General features: G+C 45.1%; 1 protein-coding gene across 5 annotated transcripts in view; it reads right to left on the bottom strand.

The window, feature by feature from the left end:
* Positions 1–21,162, bottom strand: part of cadm3 (cell adhesion molecule 3) — a 111,545-nt gene that overhangs the window by 15,885 nt on the left and 74,498 nt on the right. For all 5 annotated transcript variants that reach the window (XM_053882955.1, XM_053882956.1, XM_053882954.1 and 2 more), the window contains 3 exons: positions 12,088–12,240; positions 7,746–7,883; positions 969–1,139 (listed from right to left, as the gene is read on the bottom strand). In XM_053882955.1, coding sequence (XP_053738930.1) covers positions 969–1,139; positions 7,746–7,883; positions 12,088–12,240 — 462 coding nt within the window. The remainder of the gene's footprint in view (positions 1–968; positions 1,140–7,745; positions 7,884–12,087; positions 12,241–21,162) is intronic.

The following is a 21,162-nucleotide window of genomic DNA, read 5'->3' as shown; positions in this document are numbered from 1 at the left end:
GGGGGCACCGGCGGCCCAGCGTCTGAGTCGCTTCCGCTCCTCATTTTGGATGATAACCCGCTCTTGTTATCTACAGCGACTGCAACACTGGGCCGGCGGCAGAAGGTTAAATTCCCACGCGCTCATTACGACAGGTAATGTGAGCGCGCCGGAGCGCGGCTCAAACCCAGCAGGATTTTGTCTGAAACATTCCTGGAGTCGTCCGACTGTTGTTCCGTGTCAGGAGCATCTGCGCGGCCAAAGAACAACAGCCATTCAAATGGGACATTCGCTTCCCTTCCAAAGACGTACCCAGCTCGGAGCAAGCCACAGTCTGGGTGGGGCTTGTACTTCTCGGCTTTCCTTCACGCTCTCTGGTTTCCTCCCACAGTCCAGAACACGCAGGCTAATTGATCAACAGTCTGTAGGTGTGTGTGAGAGGACGTCTGAAAGTGATGGACTGGAGCCCGACCAGGGTGTTTATCCACGTCACCTTCACCTACACACTCTGGAACTCGCTGTAGAACTACCACACCTGATGCTAACAGTTGATGTCCCTCCTTGGCATGGGATACAGATACCACTCAGCAGTAGCAGTAGAACTGACGCTGAGTCTTTTGGACGCTCCTAGCACTAATGCTACAGGCTAAAACTAACGCTAGGGATAGGTACAGAACCATGTTTGCTATAGCTAATGCCGATTTGTGGTAGAACTGTTGCAAATACTTCTCGGTAAACTTGAACTGAGGGTAGAACCGATGCTAACACTCGTACCAGACCACTTGTAGTAGAACTAGTGCCTTTGCGAGTTTGTAGCCAAACTAAAGCTAATGCTTCTAGTAAAACATTTGTGGTACTAGCTAGAGTGCGGCGCGAAACGTACTTATTCATTAAAAAACACGGATGCACGTGACGTCATGGCCCGCACATTCGGAACCTACACCGCAGAAGTCACCCATGACCCAGCAGCCCCTCCCCCGCCGACTCACACAGCACACGCAGGGCCTGGTCGGTCCTCTTGTCCTGGGGTTTCAGCGAGTCGTGGTTGACGGCGCAGGTGATGAGAGCGTCGTTGTCGTCGCGGCTCAATTTCAGGGTCAGTTCGCTGCTCACGTTGTAGGTGGGGCTGTCGGGGACCGACTCCACCACATCCGGACCTCCTGAGTCAGAAGAGAGACAGACGGTTGAGACAAGGATGGATCATGAGGTGCACATTCAAAGGTGGCGCAAGAGTGCTGTGACAGGCGCTAGCGTATTCCACACCAACCAGGCAGCTGAAAGTACGCTACAACGACAAACTCTGACTGAAAACAGCCGAACACAGCTCCTGTGGGATGAGCCAAACTATTCTCCAACATAGACGACGGTTCATGAGGAACACAGAGTCGACCTACAGGGCAGCAACGCTGCTGCCAAGTCCCGACGCTCCAATTAGAACGTTGCAGCTTTATGAAGTCGGCGCAGTGCTAACACCCGCGTGCCCTCATGAAGCAAACATGCCTTTAATGTGCCGTTGTTTTCAGCCCTCGGTGTTATTATCGGACACTGAGCCTCATTAACTCCTGAGTCACCACTGATCTACACTTGAGGAGTCTTGAAGAATCCTCCACAACATGAGCGGGGACATCACGGTCATACAAACATGTCGACTGTCCGGAACAAGTCAAGCCGGAAATGAAGCCGCAATTCTATGATAAAAAAAACCTTCTTGTTTGATACTGTGTATTTGAGCTTGGGTTTCTCAGTATAATTTATTTACATTTAAATATATACATTTGCACAAAATGTAAAGTTACAATGAAAACTTGTCATAATTTATTTTCTTAAGTTTTAAAGTCAATTTACCAGGAAAATAGGTTTAAAATGAATGAAACACCATAATAAACAATATTTATTTTAATAAATATATGAAGATGTTACATATTTAAATCATGTATATTTACACTAAGAAAATTCATTATAAAAAAATAAACAAAAAATTACACTACAATATTTAAAAAGTGAAAAAATTATTATTTACCAGAACATCAGATAAATAAATCATCACAATCTTATGGACAAAATAAAGGCAGACATAAATTATTTATTATTATTATTATGAGTGGAACACTGCTGAGGTGAGTTCAGTCAGTGTTAAAACAAAATGGAAACACTGTTAGTGCTCATATCATTGACAAATTTCACAGCTTGTCAGTGGAATTGCCCCCAAAGACAGAACCAAAACAAAAGAAGTGGAGGCCATGAGAGTGTGGATTTTGGAAAGCAGACCGAGACAAATGTAGGTCACAGTCATGAATAACGTAGACGGCGGCAGGAAGACACATTTGAAATTTCAGCCTCTTCCCTCCAGGTTGCAGAACCATCTAGAAAGTGTCTCAGCGTAAACAATCGGAGGCTCGACAGACGAGCGACCTTCGGTTCCAGACTCTGGAAATGAGTCAGCCATTGTTTACCTGCTGTGTTTGTGCTTTATTATCATTCTCAAGTCCACTGGGTCGGACACAAGCACGACTCAGCAACACAGATGCCGAGCGTCTCCCACTGGTTTGCCAAGCACTCGGTTGCTAGCTGTGACTGGATGAAGCTGGGGGCGATTCCACTCTGGGGTGACAGGGGGCCACTTTCCCACCCTAGTTAAACCTGGTCAGCAGTCGAGCGACTCACACTGGACTTTTGTCTGAATCATAGGGACCCACACAGATGTGTGTGACATCACTTCCTGTGAATGTGGGAATACCAGTGTCCACAGGTAAAATGAGAGCTGTCTTTTGGCTCAGCTCTTTTTTTCTCCACAGTCTTAACAACTGATGCCGCTGCACTCATCCGTCTGTCAACAAGGGGAAAGACTTAGAGGAGCTGATCCTCATCCCGGCTGCAAACCATTCCAGTTCGAGAGAGTCGTGACTCATGGGTTAATATTACTGAGCCAAATCTCTGATCCATTTATCCACTCGATTCATTGACTCAAGAACGAACACAACTGGTCATGCGACTTCATGTCTGTCTGAAGAAAACGTGCTTCCGACACGCTAACATTCAACATCGCTAACAACCCAGCCTTCATTAATGACCGGTTAATTATTCACCGAGGTCACCGGGTTCGTCAAAATACAGAATCATTAGAGAATCATCAAAGATGCATTTTAATGAGCGTTTAATTATTCAAAGGCTAAATTAGTTATATTTTACAACAACGGTTCACTGTTCGTAAATATTTCATCTCACCTGCTGAAAACTTAATTAGGCGGCTGTTTTTCGCGGACCAAACTGGAGTTCCCGCCGCGGCGCGGACAAGCCTGCTGAGCCTCCAGAGGAGCATTAAGCAGAATTAGACTACGAGATTCAGCAATCGCCGTCACCAGCGTGTGACCCTCGGGGGCCACGGAGAGGAGGGACAAATGTGTGAGATTAGGAACCGGATTAATGGGTCGATGAACCGAATACATTTCTGGCACAGACGTTCAACTGAAGTATAGATGTGCTGCTCCAAAACAAAACATGGATAAATGGCCCTCCAGGACTGTGGGTGGCGCTGTGACAAGGTATAAGCGAAAACCACAACTTCCAGAGGTCAATTTTGCTTAATAATAAATGATCGATTTTCATCACAGCGCCACCCGCTGTCTAATACTGAGGGGTTCTGTGTGACCAAATGGAGGGAAGCCTGCCACCTGGTGGACAGCAACAACACTGCGATAATCTCAGTGTTCGCCAAGTCTGATTTCACATCCTGATTCGGGTTTGATATGTGAGTCGAACAACACCGGCTAAATTCAACGTGTTCAGGCGCCCCCTGGTGGGGACATAAGAAGTCTCTCAGTTCCCTTAATGGCAATGGCAGTAGTGTCAGACAAATCCATAAACAGAAGACGCCACAATGAGTTGAGGTTCAACCTCATGACTCATGAAACATTTTACGAATATGACCATGTGTACGAATAAGAGTCCGACTGATTCCCAGTAAACATACTGACTCACCTAAAGTCGAGGGCTTCCTACGGATCTTAGTTCATAAAATTCACTGAGATGAAGTGACAAATTCTGTGACTTCGAATTTTTGTCACCAGGGGGCGCTAATGTTCTCCCCGTAGCAAGATTTATAAACAGCTAGAAAGACTCACGGGTTAATGCTCAGGAGCAGATTTGATTCAACATGGAAAGTTGCCTCTTTTGCGGTGGTCATTGCACAGATGGCACCACAGCACCACCCACAGGCCTGGAGGTGGGAGTGCCCAACTCTGATTCAGAGGCTCTGAAGCCTTGAAAAGTCAGCAGCACTGAAAACTGGACCTGGAAACCGTGTTAGTTCTGAAGAGCCAGGCGGCCTCAATAGCCAGAAGCAGAACTTCAGAGAGCGAGAAGAAAAGGTTGAGGCTTGAAAGGCTGGTGGACACGTGGAAGAATGAGCCGGCAGGTCAGGTGATTATTCCTTCTCCCTGCTTTTACAAATGAGGTCCTCCAGAAGAATGGAGGACTCGCCGCCGTGGCACAAAAGAACCAGATTTAGAGTCAGTGTTAATACAATCCAGGAGCCGCTGTTATGGATGGATTATGCATTCATGAGGTCATTTTTAACTCTCGCCGGATCATCTGAGCTCCGGAATATTGCTCGGCTTCACCCACACGGATTCCTAAAGTGATTCTTGTTTCATAAAAACGTCTCAGTTGTGATTCTTTTTCAATCCTCCCGGTGAAGTCGCGGTGCTCCAGGACTTTTTTCTCTCGAAACATTTCGGCATCTCATCAAACCGAGGATCAAATGTAAGAGGCTTCTTCATGAATTCTGTGAGATCATTGAGTCACAGAGGTCCGGAGGATCAGGAGATGGTGAGGGTTCAACTCCAAATGACTCTGGTTTGATCATTATGTTTGGAGAGAACAATCTTCCCCGCGAAATACAACTATCATTATTCTCACATTTCTGTACGATATTTAGCGGCTTTATCAAATAATGCTGGCAGCGTGTAGCCACCGCCATGTTTATGAGGCAATATGGCAACAAGCTAGCTGATGTCCGTAAGTGACAAACATAATTGTTGGAATTTTTCTCTTGTAATTGTGTTGTTTCTACATTTTCATCTCCCTCCACTCGCAGCTGTGCGCTGGCTTTATGAATCAGCATCCACTTGCCGTCATGAATCAGAGCCGTCCCGCGGTGCCGTGACCGCGGCGGCGCTCGGATACAAACAAGCCGTGCCGCTTATGAGTCTGTGGTCTGTGGCTTCGACTGGTCTGCATCCGTCTTTTCCTTTTCATTACTCCGGTCCTGAAGGACGTGAACCCGTGTAGCCTTCAACACGTCCCGCATTATGACAATTTGGGCCACTGTTGAGCCCGTCTGCTGTAGAGCGCTGTCATAAATCCACATTATCCAGGATCCAATAGTTGGTTGTCATTAAATGATCCATGGGCCCTTCACTCAGAACAACTAACACAGTCCTCAAAGCTCTCAGCCTTCATTCTTCTCAATTACACTCTAGCCTGGCTCTCCATCTCACCTCGCTCTCCTTCTCTCCTATCTAAATCCGCTTTCCTCATTCCTCTCCCCGTTTCATCAGCCTCCCCCCGTCTGGTTGTGCTCTGGGGTCCCCCTCCTCTTGAAGACACAGTCCCCCCCTCAACTCATCGACTCCACTTCAGTCTGTGATTCTTCTTCTCTGCTTTAAAAAAAAAAAAAAAAAAAAAAAAGATTCTTCTGGGAGCTGCACTTCCTGTCCTGCTGCTGCTGCTGGAGCTATTTTAAGCACCCACACTTTTGTGTATATATTCACCCAGAAAACACACACTGTTAAATGAGAACAGAACACACTCCCACATCTGAACATTTGCAAAGCTAACACACTCAAAGAAAGACAACAGCAGGAATGAGACACATGCGGCGGCGTCGCACAGCACGGACATGTGTTGATCAGCAACACAGCATGTGGTGGGTCATCATCAGGATAAAAACAGGAAGAGTATGACCGACAACGTCGCTCTGGCTCCGGAACCTCTCCGAGTCTGACTCCCTCTGCCAGTTAAAAAAAACGGACACCAGGTTTGTCGGTTAGTAAGCAGCACTCCACCGAAGCGTTCAATGAGATCATTGAATGAGCGGCGTCTCCTGAGGTGGAGGACTCTGCCAAACTATCTCGCCCGCGCTGCCAGACTGAAACCTCAGGAGGAGCGAGGAAGACTCTGGTGCTCACCCTTTAACAGAAATCCAATTTCTGGAGGAACAAAAAAAGCAGCGATCTGCCTGCCTCTCTCCGCACCAGCAGAAAAGAGCAGATAATCCGTCCTCTGCGGCGCCATTCATCCTCGCCGTTTGTGTCCTCGTCTCATTGGCGTGATTCATAATTATCATTCGAATGTCTTCACGTCGACACTCTGCCGCCATTGTTGTTTTCTTTTTTAGCCACATTGTTGCGCTCTAAACAGATTAGCTCTGGGCGGGAAGTGCCTCCCGACACAGATCATGCTAATCCTGCGCTGCAAACAGGGATTAAAGCAAATAGATGCCGATGATAACAGATGGAGCAACAGGAACATCATCTCAGCAGCAGCAACAAGTCGCAGAGGATTTATTTCAAATTCATAGCTGAAGATGGAGAGACGGATGGCTAAAGGTCGTGACGAGATTTGACGAGACGATTAGCATTAGCATCAGTGCTAGGCTGAAGATAACTCAATACCTTCATGTCTTCATCCAGTGAGTTGCAAGTGTCTGCCTCTAGTCTTCCCTCCATCTCCGACACAAAGCAGGCGTGAGTCTCTCAGACTGTTGACCAGGTTTAACTCCCTCCACACAGTCAGCAACAAAACTTCCTTCTTATCACTGTGATTCACTTTATCTGAAGCGCTCAGCGAGCTCAACAACATTCCTTGTCAGCGACACTCTGACTGATGAAGCTTCGAGTCACCTAGCGGCTTTGCACGAAGCAGCTTCGTCTATCACCTCGGAGTTTCACCCTATCTCCTACACAAACCCCTTCATTTGTCCCGTGATGACATCGACTCGCTGCCGCGCCCGCGGCTTCCTCCCATTCTTTATCAGCGACAGCAGTGCGACCTCGTGCAAAGCTCCCGCTGTCGCCTTCTCCCTGTTCCGCCTCATCCTTTCATCCTCTCCTCCGCCCTGACTTTTATTGCTGGATTGTGCTGTTATCCCCCGGTTAGGTACGGCCCACACTGTCGCTGCGTCGCGGCTCAGCAGACGCACACAAACGCAATGTAGACGGGCAAGTGAACAGGCGCTTCCTTGCTGTGATATCAAGGGCACAAGAGAAGTTTAAAGGAGGGCTCCGTAGTTGTTCCTCTATGGTTGGGACGCACACACAGATAGACGGTGTAGTGAAGGAAATCACAGAGCAGGATTTCATGAAGGGAAACAGAAGGATTCCAAATGTAAACAAATGGCCTCATAAATATTTGCGCTAACAGTCTCAGCCTCTGAATTTAGTGGCACTACAGCAGCGCTAGATAGAAAAGAATTGGGTCAAGAGGGTGAATATGTGTGCAAGTTTGATTTTAGTTGGAGTTGGAGTTGGACATGTTGTTTTGCAGTGGCGCCCAACAGAGGCCTCACTGCAAGAGAGCGCAGCAGCGGTGAACACTTCTGTGACCTGGAAAAGTTTCTGACTTCCTAGAACTCAGGACTTTGTTGGCCCCTCCCAGCCCTCCACCACCTGCGGATCATCAGGCCTGACCTTCACGACAACATCACAACACACTTGCCAAAGACACACACACACACAAATAAACTGGTTCCAGCTGGTCCCACTCACCTTCCAGCTCCACGTCTCCGCGGTACCAGCGCAGGCTAGCAGGGGGTTTGCTGCCAGTGCTGGTGCAGGTCAGGGTGACTGTCTCACCCTCCCGCACCGGGTCCTCAAAGCCGGAGATCTGAGGTTTGCTGGGAACTCCTGCGGAGACGAACAGAGGGCGAGAGAGTGTTACCGCAGTGGTCTCTCACCAAACCGGGCCGATATTCTGCTCATCTTCCCCTCGTCCTTGAATGGTTCGATTCTATTTCAGCCAAATAAAGTGCAATGAGCTTTGGATCAGAGAATACATAAACGTGGTCAATTTTTAATGGAGCAGCATGTGAGTGCGGAAGCTCTGTCAGAGAAGCGGCATGGAATATTAATGAGGGAATAATCCTGCAGGTCCAGGACGGGCCGGAGGAGCCCTGTCGAGACCTTCTTCTGCGCCAGGAAGAGAAGCGAATCAAGCACCTATGAATTATTCGCCGCTCAGGCAACAGAGAGCCGCTGTCTGATGCTAACAGCGGTTTAAAAGCTCGGCAGTGAGGACGCCGCGGTTTCTGACGCGTCCGTCAAAACCTGTCAAAAGTGAAAGTGAAACACTGGGGCCGGTCCTCGACTCGCCCGCTTCCCCCCACCAGCGTCGGTGTGTTCCCCACATACATTTTTAATCGCCCTGCTGCCTCCCCGGGGTCATGAAATATTAAAACACAGTGTCACAGCTGTCAATGGTTGCGGATCAAAAATAACGATAGATGTAGGATTACTGGAGAAACGGCTAGCTTCCACACGCACGCCCGCTCGTGATCGTCCGTCAACACAGACCGGTACATCACCACATCACCGTACAAAAATACACATCAATGAAACAGTGAATAAGAAGGGGGGCAAAATGTATGTGAATTAAATAAATAAACAGCAACAATTATGGGGATAAAATCTTTTAAGACAGTATTTAAAAAAATACATTGTGGAAAAAAAAGGCAATAAAAAAAGCAGGATGCCGAAAAACAAAGCTTAAAAAAATACTGAAAACAAAAAAACAGGAAATCATTTAAATGCTAGATAAATTCCAAAAAATAAATAATAATAATAATTAATAAATGAATGTAACTACCGCAAAGAATAAGAAATATTTAATAAAAAATATATCATATTTGAAAAAAGGGATATATAATAAAATACTTAGATAATTAAATAGTACTGATGCATACATACAGCCAAAGCACAACATGGTCATTTATGAAGAAATATACATAGTTAAGCACTAATAATAATAATAATTGTATAGTAATAAAACAAAAAACATAATTTCATTTAAAAGAAAAGTAAAAGTCTGAGGTATAGCAAAAGGGGGTGGGAAAACAGGGCTTTATATACAATACTATGTTTGAACATCAATAGTAAATGTTCATTATCATCGAAAAAAGAAATCATGAAACAAAATATGAAAGCATATTTGAAGGATATTAAAATTTTGAAACGAAAAAAACAAACACATTTTTAGTTGGCATTTTTGTAGCAGTATATTTTTTTTTTAAGGTGAAGCAATCCGGGGGTCTGGCACACGCTCCGTTCAGACACATTTGAATGTCAAGTGTTGCTGAAATGTGGAGGACGAGGAGTCTGATTTCAATATCGTGAACCGCAGGCCCTGATGTTGTTGTGCAGCACTTTTAGGAAACAATTTAGAGGAACACTGAGAGCTGAGAGACACGAGTGGCTGCACCACAAGCTCCCACGAGCCCCGGTCCAGCTGACACACACGCACGCACACAGACACACATGCACGTACGCACGCACGCACAGCCATTAGTTTGATGCATTACCGTAATACCTGGTGTTTTGGCTCCGCAGATGAGAACTGGGGTTCACAATAACAACATCTGAGTGGATCGATATGTGAACGACGGCTCGTCGCCTCAGCACCGATCAATGAGGGAGCCCACGCACCGCTCACCGCAATTTATTGGCCGAGCAAGAATGCCTCCAGAGGTCAAACATCCACCGGCTTGTTATCACCGGGAGCAGGTCGCGACCTTTCATTTGTCAGCACTCCCTCACACACTCGATCCAGGATGTTTTGAGGTCTCACTCGTGAGGTACGACAGGAAGATAAGAGAGAATATAAGCACTGGTGCTTGAGGTGGTGGAAGTAAACCTGGTACCGGAAGTAGATGAGGTAGCAAAACGCAGTTAAAGTGGTAGAAGTACTACAGTAACTGGTGAAAGCTGATAAAAAGCAGTACAATTTATGAAGTAGTATCTGAGGAAAACATTGTAGTAGCTTTGGTGAAATAGCAGTAGAAGATCTATCTATAGAGTACAAGTTGTGTGGAAATAACAGTGAATGTAGAAGTGGGTAAATAATAGCTATATTCGAGCAAAAGTTGCAGTATTGGCATATTAATACAATTACAGGAGCAGCAATACTTTGAGAAATTGAAGTTGTAATATTAGTCGAATACTGAACCAAAGTGGGTGGAAGCGCTAGAGGTACTGGTGTACGTGGTAATACCAGCAGTATTTGTGGTAGTAGAAGTCAACATGTATTTGTATGAACAGTAGTTAAAGCTGTTTTGGTCATAAGAGTAGAAGCATTAGTAGTGTAATAGTAGTGGAGTGGATGAAGTCAAATAGTGTTGTTGTGCTTGCAGTAATAATACAAATATTAGTACAAGCAGTAGTGTAGTATTACAAGAAGAGGTCAGTGGTGGTAGTAGTTCTTCTTATGTACTGATGGGGTGCAATAAAAGTGGAAGCAGTACTACTATTAGCACCACGATTCGAAGTCGTAGTAGTAAGCATGATAGTCGGCGCTGACAATATAAACTTGAAGAGGAGGTAACAAAAACTTGTGCTCAACAGTTGTCTGCTCCTGTGGCACCAGTTCTGTCACCCGTTCTCCAGTCCAGGCCGTGTGCAGTCAGGTTCCTCTGGACCACATGGAGTCAACTTGGTGAGGAACCTTGTCTGCACAACAAAGCCAGGACACCAAGTCAGGGTGCAGCACCGGTCGAGCCAGCTCTTCAACCCTGTCAGATTCTGGGCCGCGCTTGTTCCGTGAGCTGCCAGCGACAGTCAGAGTCGACGTTTCGGGGGAGAGCGAGGCGCGAGGTGACAGCTGAGGAGGAAGTATAAATAAAAAGATGCAGAAAGCTTCAAATGATCCATTTAAGTTTGTCACATCCTGCAGGCGTGAGAGGGAATTAGAGCGCTCTGCAGCCAGCCTGATTTGTACAGCCGTCAGTCAGTCGCCACGGAGACGCAAACACAAGAGGCTGAGGTGACGTGTCGCACCTCCGCACCGACCTGAGGGGGGGAGAGAGGGGGGGGAGCGAAGGGCGGAGGAGTGACCGAGACATCAACCTGACGGAGGAGAAGGGAAGACTGACCTCCAGCTTTTGAGGTTGTTTGAGCGCGACAGAAACAACTCAGGGAAAAGCAGCAGCAGAAGCAGTAGACATAGTTGCAGTAGTGGAGAAAGTACTTCAGTACAATTGGCTAATTTATAACTTTAATAGCAGTGTAGGAGTACCACTTTTATTAAAGGCCCTACTTCCACCAGTACTACTACCTCTCATTGACACTACAGCATCTCATCAATCCACTACACCTAGTAGTACTTTAATGAATACTACTTTCACATCTAATACCAGTGCTACTTTTACTACAACCACAGCAAATAACGCTGCCTTTCGTGACTACATTACTTGAACAACTACACATATTTCAATAGTTGTTTACGTCATGGAGTTAGTACCAAATGCTGAAGTTACAGTGGTACTAGCAGTAGTTGCAGTACTGGTGGTCAGTAAATAAATAAAAGTTGAAGTCCCGGCAGTTGTTAAGAGTCAGCGTCGTAGTATCCAGTAGTACTAGCAATAAAACACTTCAATGTAACAGTTATAGGATGCATTTATTGGTGGTAAATGACTTATAAAGTTGGCAATTGGTAGTTGAGAGTAGGGAGTATTCGTAGTATGTCTTGCAGTATTGCTGTGTTATAAAAAATAGTCAGAAAGGTGAAAGTAGCAGAAAAGGAGTGATGGAGTGAAAGTCAAGCCACTATTAGTAAAGAAGATATAGATGAAGAAAGCACATCTGCAGGTCACACTAGTACAGTATAATGACAGGTATTTGCAGTTGAAGATGAGGTAATCATTCTATACTAAGTAGAAGCAAAGTATCAGCAGAAATACTATTACTGTGAGCAGAAATGGTTGTGGTAATATGCACGGTACAAAAACGGGGAACAGAAGAAAGTAGGGGCCCAGAGGAGGACGCTGAGGAACAGACTTGACGCGCGCCCTCCTCGCCTGCAGGGGGAGCCCTTGAGGAGCGCATAGCGCACAGGACTCACCCAGAACAGTGACGGTGGCGCGGGCCATGCGCACAGGCATGGTGAAGATGGAGCAGGTGTACTCGCCCTCGTCGGAGAGCTGCACCTCGGCGATGGTGATGGAGAGCTCGGTGGGAGTGGAGCGGTGCAGCTGGATCCGGTTGTCTCTCAGAGCTGAGGAGAGACGCACATGGGTTATTGATCAGTGTGACCTTTGAACCCGAAGCCATGAAGCAGAGAACCTAAAGAGAAGAGATGAAAACGACAAAGAATAAAAAGCTAAAAATAAGTGATAAAGTACAGATCTGTTTTGGAGGTTCGAAGAAGATAAAGTTGCCACGGAAACAATGATCTGCACTTGATGAAGAAGAAAGAGGTGAAGCAGGAAGGAGGGCTGAGTGGAGAGTTCAGAGAGAAGATGATGTAAGAGGAGGCGAGGAAGAGGAGGAGTGATGAAGGAGCGCTGAGATCATGGGCAGAAAATAGCCGCGACGCCAGCGAGGAAGACGAGACGGAGGTGAAGAGCGTGCGCGAGCCAGTGACAAGACACATAAGAGCAGTCAACATGGAGGGAGACGGAAGAGAGAGGATCACAGCAGAGACGTAAACGTCTTTGTCATCAAACCAGCAGAAGAGAGGGAGGAAGCCGCGGCGACCCAGAGAGGATGGAGATGCAGATGACGAAATGATGCGAAACCAGCGCCTCTTTCCGTGTTGACCTCTATGGTGTTTGTTGTCTGTCTGTCTGTCTGCGCTGACATTGTCGTCACTACTACCACCAGCTCGACTGCAACTATACCGTCACAGTGTGTACTTTTACTGCGTCCATCTGTCTACTTCAACGACTTTGTCACTTCTACAGCTAGTACTACTGCAACCACTCCAGACATTGTGCTACCATTACCATAACTACCACCCTTATTACAATGGCCACAAGTACCTCAACACATGCAACACTACTGATACTATTGCCTCTTTAACCCCTATATGAAATACAGAATATATCACTATTACACTATTATACACTATTACTACTCTTCTTTCTCCACTTTAAATACAACTGTTCTATTTCTAAGGCTACTCCTTCTACAGTTACTACAACTACTTCTTCACTGTTATTAGTAATGTAACTACCTCACATTCAATACTCGTTCTTGTACTACTTCTACAACTCAGAGTTTTACATCATAAGCAACATCACTAGTAGTATTTTACATTTACTGCCCATATATCACCACAACTACTACTACTCATCAACACATTAACAGATCTTGTTATTGATACCTCAACTTCTATTCCTGCTACTAATTTAAGGTTGAACTTTCACTCTATCAAGATGATTCAACTAAGTTTACATTTATATTTACATTATGCATTAAAAAGCAGAGCGTATCACATCAAGAAAACAGAGTGTACCTGTGTATATCTTACATTGTAGTGGCAAGACAAGGACACCAGACTGTTTTGAGGCCGAACCTACTCCATGTACAAAAACTGCCACGCGAACTAGCAGCATATGTGACAACAAATATAGTTTTCCTTGTGGCCTTTGTGAGTCCACTTGACTTCTGGTCACTATTGAAGAGTGCACGAGACAAAAGATGAGCTAGCATCTGTGTTTATAAAGGTGCCTGAGTGCTAGCTAACAGAACATTGTAAAACCGTTGAGGAAGCTAAACCTGATTAGCATCTGAGCGGCTAATGTTTGCATTGTATAGCAGGAGGTTTACGCTGAACTGGAATAGCAAACAGCTACGTGAGTGACAATGAAACACAGCAAGTGGATTCTTTAGCGCTACAACAAGCTAAATTACATCACTGATAACGTTCTCAAATTTTTACACTTTTGTTTCTCCGTTTTGTTTTTTGTTGAGCAGCAATATTAGTTTGCCTTGACAAGACCCAAACCCCGCCGTTTAAATCAATCCGCGGCTAACAAAGGAGACGTTCTGCTGGAATTCATAAGCGCTGCTTTCTTTTGAAGAAGCTGGAGGACGTTTGTACGGCGCGAGGCAGGGAAGTGACAAATTACAGCGGTGGGTCGTTTCCTCGTTCTTCACAGATGAAAGTGAACTCGTTTTGAAGGAGATTTACGGGAGGACGGCGGTTATTAATGAGACTGAACATAAAAGGGTTTGAGTAAAGCCCATATTAAACACCATCAGAGTCAGGAGTCCGACGCACGGTAAACCATTTTTACAGCAATTTAATCTGTTTATATTGAAGTGCCTCATTGTGCCGTGGAGTTGAGCGCAGACAGATTTCATCAGGATGGGAAGCAGAGTAGGTTAGCGCTCGGAAGAATAAAAAACTCTTGCTGCTAGCTGAAGAGGAGAGAGCTAAACAAAAAGACAAAGCTCTCTATTGTGTTCTACAGGGAGAGGGAAGTCTGGGCCTCTTTATTTCACCGGCTGCCTCCACGACCCAACTAACTGAGCTGGCGCTAACGCTAGCTTCGGCTCAGCGACTGTTTCAACAGTCTAGCTAAAACCTTTCCAGGGTCACCAGACTGTCTTTCATCCCTCAGTTTTGCTTTGAAAGAACGGAAGCTTCTCTCCGTTGATCGGTGTTTTGATGATTCATCCGACGCACGTTCCTGCGCGCTGATCTCTTCACCTGTTTGGAATGTGAAAAAAAAAAGTTTCTGCCGTTTCATCTCCGCGAATGAAGGAGGTAAATTAGAATCTCTACAGCATCATTGATCTGTTACTCTTCCGGCAGCTTCACAGAGAGACGGGTGACTCGTCCTTTAATGCATTTTAATCACAGTAGGGGCAAGTGTATTGCGGTAACGCGAGTCAAACGGCTGCGGCGCTACTATTGGCAGGCGTGTTACGGCGCACGCGGCGCATGCTAACCAGCGGCTGACCCCATTTTTCTGCAGTCGTTTTGGATCGATGCGCGTCCGTAACGAGACGTCGTCCCGGAGCATCCATCAGGAAAGGAGGATGAGTGAAGGAGGGAGTCTGGGACGGAGGCAACTCACTGTATTGTTTATCTTCTTTAGCTAGTTTGTAAAGGAACCGCCACTGGGCCCACGTCCCCGGGCTCTGAGAGGACCCTGATACTAGGTGGTCTTGTGGTCATAAAGTTGGACTGGGATCCCCAAACATGGTTCAAGAGCTGTGCTACGCTAACTACTAGAGAGAAAGACTTGTCTGTCACAGTCATAACTGAGCGTCGAGGTGCTAGAAATATAGCATCATCTAAAAATTATATTCAATGCATTATCTATTTATGTAACCTTTTTATTATTGAAAAATGTTCTTTTTTAGGGCGAGGGAGGGGCGGAGCTTGCAGATTAAACTAGCCGGGATATAGAGTGAGTGTTTTACACTCAAGTTTTGACTTGACTCACCCAATTGTTAGGGCAAATGTCCGAGTCAGCGTGACTCGAATACTCAGTTTTCAGGTGGATATGAGTTCACAGAAACTCTTATTTTGTAATGGACTTAACACAGGAAGTGATGACGCTTCTATGCAGCAAAAATGTTCAGTTCTCAACAGCTCAATGTCACGCTCAATGAACGACCAATCACAACACACTCATGTAAGTTATTCAGAGGCCAGTCACTAGACAGGAAGTCACCATGACTCATTTCAGCCCATTTGAATCCAGCTGTGTCTCCTGTAGAGTGGGGGTGAGTTGCTCTCACTTTTGACAGGGTTTAACTCAAAGAGTATCCATCAGGAAAGGAGGAGGAGTGAAGTAGTGAGTCTGGGCTGGAGGCCACTCACTGTACTGTTGGGGGGACCCTGATACCAAGCAATCTTATGGACTTGAAGTTGAACTGGGCCCCCGATCGAAGCTCAAGAGGTGCGCTACGCTAACAATAAGAAAGAAACACTTGTCTTTCACAGTCATAACTGAGCGCCGAGCTGCTGGAATATGACTCTTAATTACAAAACAAGCACTTGTTGGGGAACAAAAGGTGTTCAGATTTGGACTCAGGCAGGCTGTCAGCCGGGGCTCATGGGTATTGTAGTAATTCCAGCCATCTGCCAATCACGCGCACACACTTGCCAACTTAAGAAACGAATGTCAGGCTGGAGTGTAATAAACAATTTCTGCTTGTCAAAGGAGGTTAAAGCCTGCGAGTGAATCACCGCCTCTGCCAGTCGTCCTCCAGCGAGTGAATAAACGTCACTTTTGACAAATCCAACCACAAATTTAGAAAAGGTGCTCTTGAATTTAAGTCGGCACAGCTGCGTTTCCAGACATGAGCAAGACGACTAGTGAAGTTCATCCCTCCATCTTGCTGTCGCCAGAGTCGCGGGGGCAGCAGGGGGAGCCAGAGTGCCAGGGATTCTTGTGGTGAAATGGGGTTAAAAACTAGACAACTAAAATCCTTGTACGAATCATCTTTAAATGTTGGAAGTATTGATTGCTGCGAGAATCACAGGACCGAAGAATCAATGTCTTCACAGCGCGCGAGTCATTGGAAAACAACCCGGCAGAAGAATGTTCCCTCTCTTGATAGTGTCGCAGCGTATTATTTGAAAACAGAATCTTCAGTGGACTCTCTTTCACAAAAGTCGATGTCTCTTAAATCTCCTGAAGAGCGCGAAGCCCAGGAGGATGCGAAGGAACTCGGCGGCGCATCAGAGGCAGACGGGAGGTGAGGAGAGGAGGATCTCCGCGCAACAGAGGAAACGTGTTGTTAAATATCATTGTCAAGTTGACTCTTAGCAAATATGAGCAATTATACATAGCCGCGGGCTAATTTCACACCGCGGCGCTGCGTGTGTTGATGCCACGGAAATAGACTTCGGAGTTCAACCTGCATGTCGTGTCTCTGAGGAGGTGAGCATGTCACGTTCAGATCCAAGCTTCCCCCACGACTTGAGTTGAACATGACCTGCAGACTTCCTCAGACAACCACATCCAGTAGGAACAAATACCACAACATGGCAACAGTCCTCCGTCGACTACCGAATGACTTTGTGTATTATTTGTCACTTATAGTTTGACAGTGACTGAATCGCCACATTGAGTCCTACACATCCAAGTGAGCCATTGAGAGTCTCTGTCCTAGAATCCTAAACACATCACATTGAGTCTGAACGGAAGAGGGACACAAGTTGACTCCTTGGAGGAGGTGAGGAGGCGCTGAATTCCACAAACCCGAGTGAGTCACACAAGCAGCCATTCATTTATTCCAATGAGAAGTGCCAGCAAGTCAGCGTTGCTCTTTTAAAATCAAACACTTGAGTCACAAATACTTTTTCCCATTGAGTGCCTGTCTCTGAGTCCTACAGCAACCAAACAACTGAAACAACAGAGAGAGAAGTGGTTGTTGAGTTGAGTTGTTGTATTTGAGTCCTACAACTCCAGGTCAAATCAACCATTGGGGTAGTGACAAAGTCTTATGGTTGTCTGCCACATGTTTAGCAAGAATCCTCCATTGATGCACTAATCACTTGCTGCCCACGAGTTTTCAATGACTCTGTAATTGAAAGTCAGAAGTAGCTGCATCTGCTCAATGAGTCCTATACAGCCAAGGGAGCCCAAGAGAGCTGAAACAGAGTGAAATCGGGCCGTCCAATGGCTTATGTAGATCTCTATGTAGATAACATGAATCCCACAAATCCAAGAGAGTCAAACAAGGGTCTTCATTCGCCATTCATTCCACTGAGAAGCTGGGACTCAGCTTTGATCCGATGAAATCTAGGTAATGCTTGAGTCATGAGTCATTGTTCCCATTGAGTGGCTGTCTTTGAGTCCTACAGCAGAAGGGCACATAAACCACATTTGGCAACAATCCTCTATTGAAACTGACAAATCCCTTCAATGACTCAGCAGTAAAGAGTCATTCTCACGATAAGCGTTAGCAGAGTCTCAAAACTGCTAGTTGAGTCCCACACATCCAGGTGAGACCACAAGAAACTAAAACATCATGATGAGTGCCAGGAGGAAGAAGGTTGTAGGAGGACCACACACATCTTTGAAACTTTGTAGTCAGACAGGAGTAGATGAATCCAACAAATCTGAGTTTGAGTGAGTCATATGAGTCAAACGAGTGTTCTCAAACATCATTCATTCCACCGGGAACAAGAGTGTGTGGGAGTCAGTCATGATCTCAGTGTTGAACCTGATTTCCCACTGAACTTGTTGACTGGTCGGAAGCGTCGTCCTTCAACAGCGAGACTCGGGGCCAGATCTGACTTTTCCAAAAACACTTCTCCCTGCTCGAGTGACGTCTGGGGCCACACTGCAGGACTCTCGCTGCAGCTCCATTTCCAGACTCCCTGAAGGTCCGAGTGCTGATGCGGTGGCGGCGGCTCGTCTTCCTCCTTCAATCTCCCTCACGCTCTTTCAACTTCAAACGTCCAGACCGGGATTCACACTGGCGCACACACATACATCGCTTCCTTTTTTCTTCCGAACCGAGCTTCAGCTCCTGTCAGTGCGCTGCCCAAATTCAAATTTGCTTTATCAGCATGACGGGAGAGAAACCTGTGTTGCAGAGGCAAAGTACATCAGTTACCGACCAAAATATTCCGGCGCTCCGGCTGGATTTCGTCAGCTTTCACTTCCTTCTGGATATTTCCACTCCAAAACACTTTCATGAGATATTTTCACATGTTTCTGCATGAATTAGGGCTGAATTCATTCACGCCACACAGACGGAAAAATATACCTGCTATTTTATGCATCCATGCAGATGAATCACACGACACTTTGTTTCACTGGCTTCTAAAATAAAATGAAGAACAAGAAATATCTGCTGTTTCCCTATTACAAAATGAAGCAAATGATTTTTTACTTTCATCCAATTGAAAATGCTCTTTGTACTTGAGTCACTAGAGATGAAAGGAAACTGAGACCAATTGTCAAACTTTAAAATAGAAATGAATAATAATAATAAGGATTATTACTATAGTTAACATTTAATTTATTATTAACTGATAATGCTAATGTTATTATTACTAATATTATTCTCACCATATTATTATTATTATTGTTGTTGTTGTTATTATTATTATAATTATTATTATTATAAATAATTAAAAAATCAAATCAAAAGAAAAAATAATGTTTTGAATAAGAAAAAAAATCTGAGCAAGAAAGCTTCGAAGTAGTAAAAAAGTTTTGATAATCAAAAAAATATATTCAATACATTAGAGTTATATCTATTTATATAACTTTTATATCATTAAAAACCTTTTTCCCCATTTATATTTTTTAAAACTCAACTTAGAATATTTTTTCTCGAGGGGGCGGTGGCTCCGACTCTGTAACTCGAATGCTAAGTTACCAGATGGATATGAGTTGACAAAAAACTCTTATTTTGAAATGGCCTAAACACAGGAAGTGCTGAGTGATCCTCCCTTCAGTTCTCAACGGGAAGTGTGAGGCATTCATCCCAACACACTCATGCGACTCCTTCAGAGGTCATTCGCCAGACAGGAAGTCAGCGTGACTCATGGTGTTGTTGAAATGTTTGAGTCTCATGTGAATTGTGACTCGTGCAGAGTGGAGCTGAGTAGCTCTCAACTTCCTTTGACCATGACACACATCCAGATCCTTGGGTCCTCCAAAGAACAGCGGGGCACAAACAGCTCTGTGGTCAGGTGACAGCATGGTGGTCACGTGACCAGGAAGGAGCGCTCAGAAGCAACAAGTGCCTTGTAAGGTTCAGGCTCAGATGTCCGACATGGACTTGAGGACACGAGCGAGTGAGGACGTCTGCCTCTCTGTTGCCCCGTTCAGACCTCACTTGTCTCGTGCTCGTCCTGCCACCGCCCACATCCGTGTTTGGAATTCTCGCTCCCCAATTATCCGTCACCGCCGACACAATCTGACTCGGCGTTGGCGGGATTCCTTGATGGCGCCGTCGCCTCTGATCCGAGCTGGTTCTGGATCAGTGTGTCGTCTCGGAATCACTTAGCCGACACACACCTCTGCGAGATTTATCTCCTTCCACCGACACACACGTTCACACGCGTGAGAATCGCACTTCCTCCGCTGCTAATGAGAATGACATGTGGATAACAGACTCACTTTAGCAGAGTGGAAAACTGATACTTCAGGAAGTGGGTTCATTAAAGGTTGTGAAGAGATGGTCCACATCCGAAACTGTGGAGAACTGATTGTTTCTTTTATTCACCTTTTATCTTATGAAGGAATAGAACAACTTCAGTGAGGAAATAAAACTACTGTGATCTTAATTTCCATCATGACTTTTAACGTTTATTACTGTATATTATGCTGTATTAAAGTTTTAAAACATCAGATCACAAAGTGGCCTTCACAGCGGTCGGCTCCTCGATGAGGAACTCTTCTGGGGACGTCTTTCATCAGCAGACAGAGATGAAGAAACTTTGGCCCTCAGTGGTGCTAATTCAAGCGAGAAGCGTTTAGTTCAAGTCTGGACTGGAAAGAGAGATGTGTTCTCGCCTGGGGTGGGAAATCTCACCACATTGTAGATACTCAAACATCCGGCGGGGTTCACTGACCGACACACATCAGCTCGCTCCGACTAACAGGAGGAATCAAGGGTGACCGACACGCGACCTGGACGAGTTTACACTTCCTGAAACCAAGCGGCAGGTCAGTAGCAGGTGTGTACTACTGAAGTATTAACTGTATTACATCTGATCTGCTGTAGGTATGTGGAGCAACAACCTTTCCACTCATTGGTTTCACTTAACTATCTGTTATTTTCGTTAAAACTTTATTTTTAATAAAATACTCTTTTTTTTATTATACTTTAAACATTTCCAAAAAAATCAAAATATTTTTACATTATCAAAAAATAATGTAATCGCAATACTTTTTACTTGTAAATAAACTTAAAAAATTAATAACAATATTTTCAAAGATTTTAAATGAAACAAACAATTTGTACGAATAAAAAAAAAAATGAAAATAGTCATGTCCAATCACTGATCCCTGAGGAACTGGTAATCTCGACATTTGCCACCACTCGGTTTATTTATTTATTTATTTATTTTGCCTTAAAAGAAAGGAAGGGAAAAAAAAAATGCATGAAAATGTTTGGACCTATCACTGATCCCTGAGGAACTTATTTTTCCTCAACCACAACCAGGTGGTCAATCTCTATTTATTTATGTAATTGTATTATTATTATT

This window comes from Synchiropus splendidus, chromosome 13, assembly GCF_027744825.2.
Source record: "Synchiropus splendidus isolate RoL2022-P1 chromosome 13, RoL_Sspl_1.0, whole genome shotgun sequence".
Classification (NCBI taxonomy): domain Eukaryota; kingdom Metazoa; phylum Chordata; class Actinopteri; order Syngnathiformes; family Callionymidae; genus Synchiropus; species Synchiropus splendidus.
The sequence above is the reverse complement of the archived record's forward strand: the minus strand, read 5'-3'. Positions and strand labels throughout refer to the sequence as shown.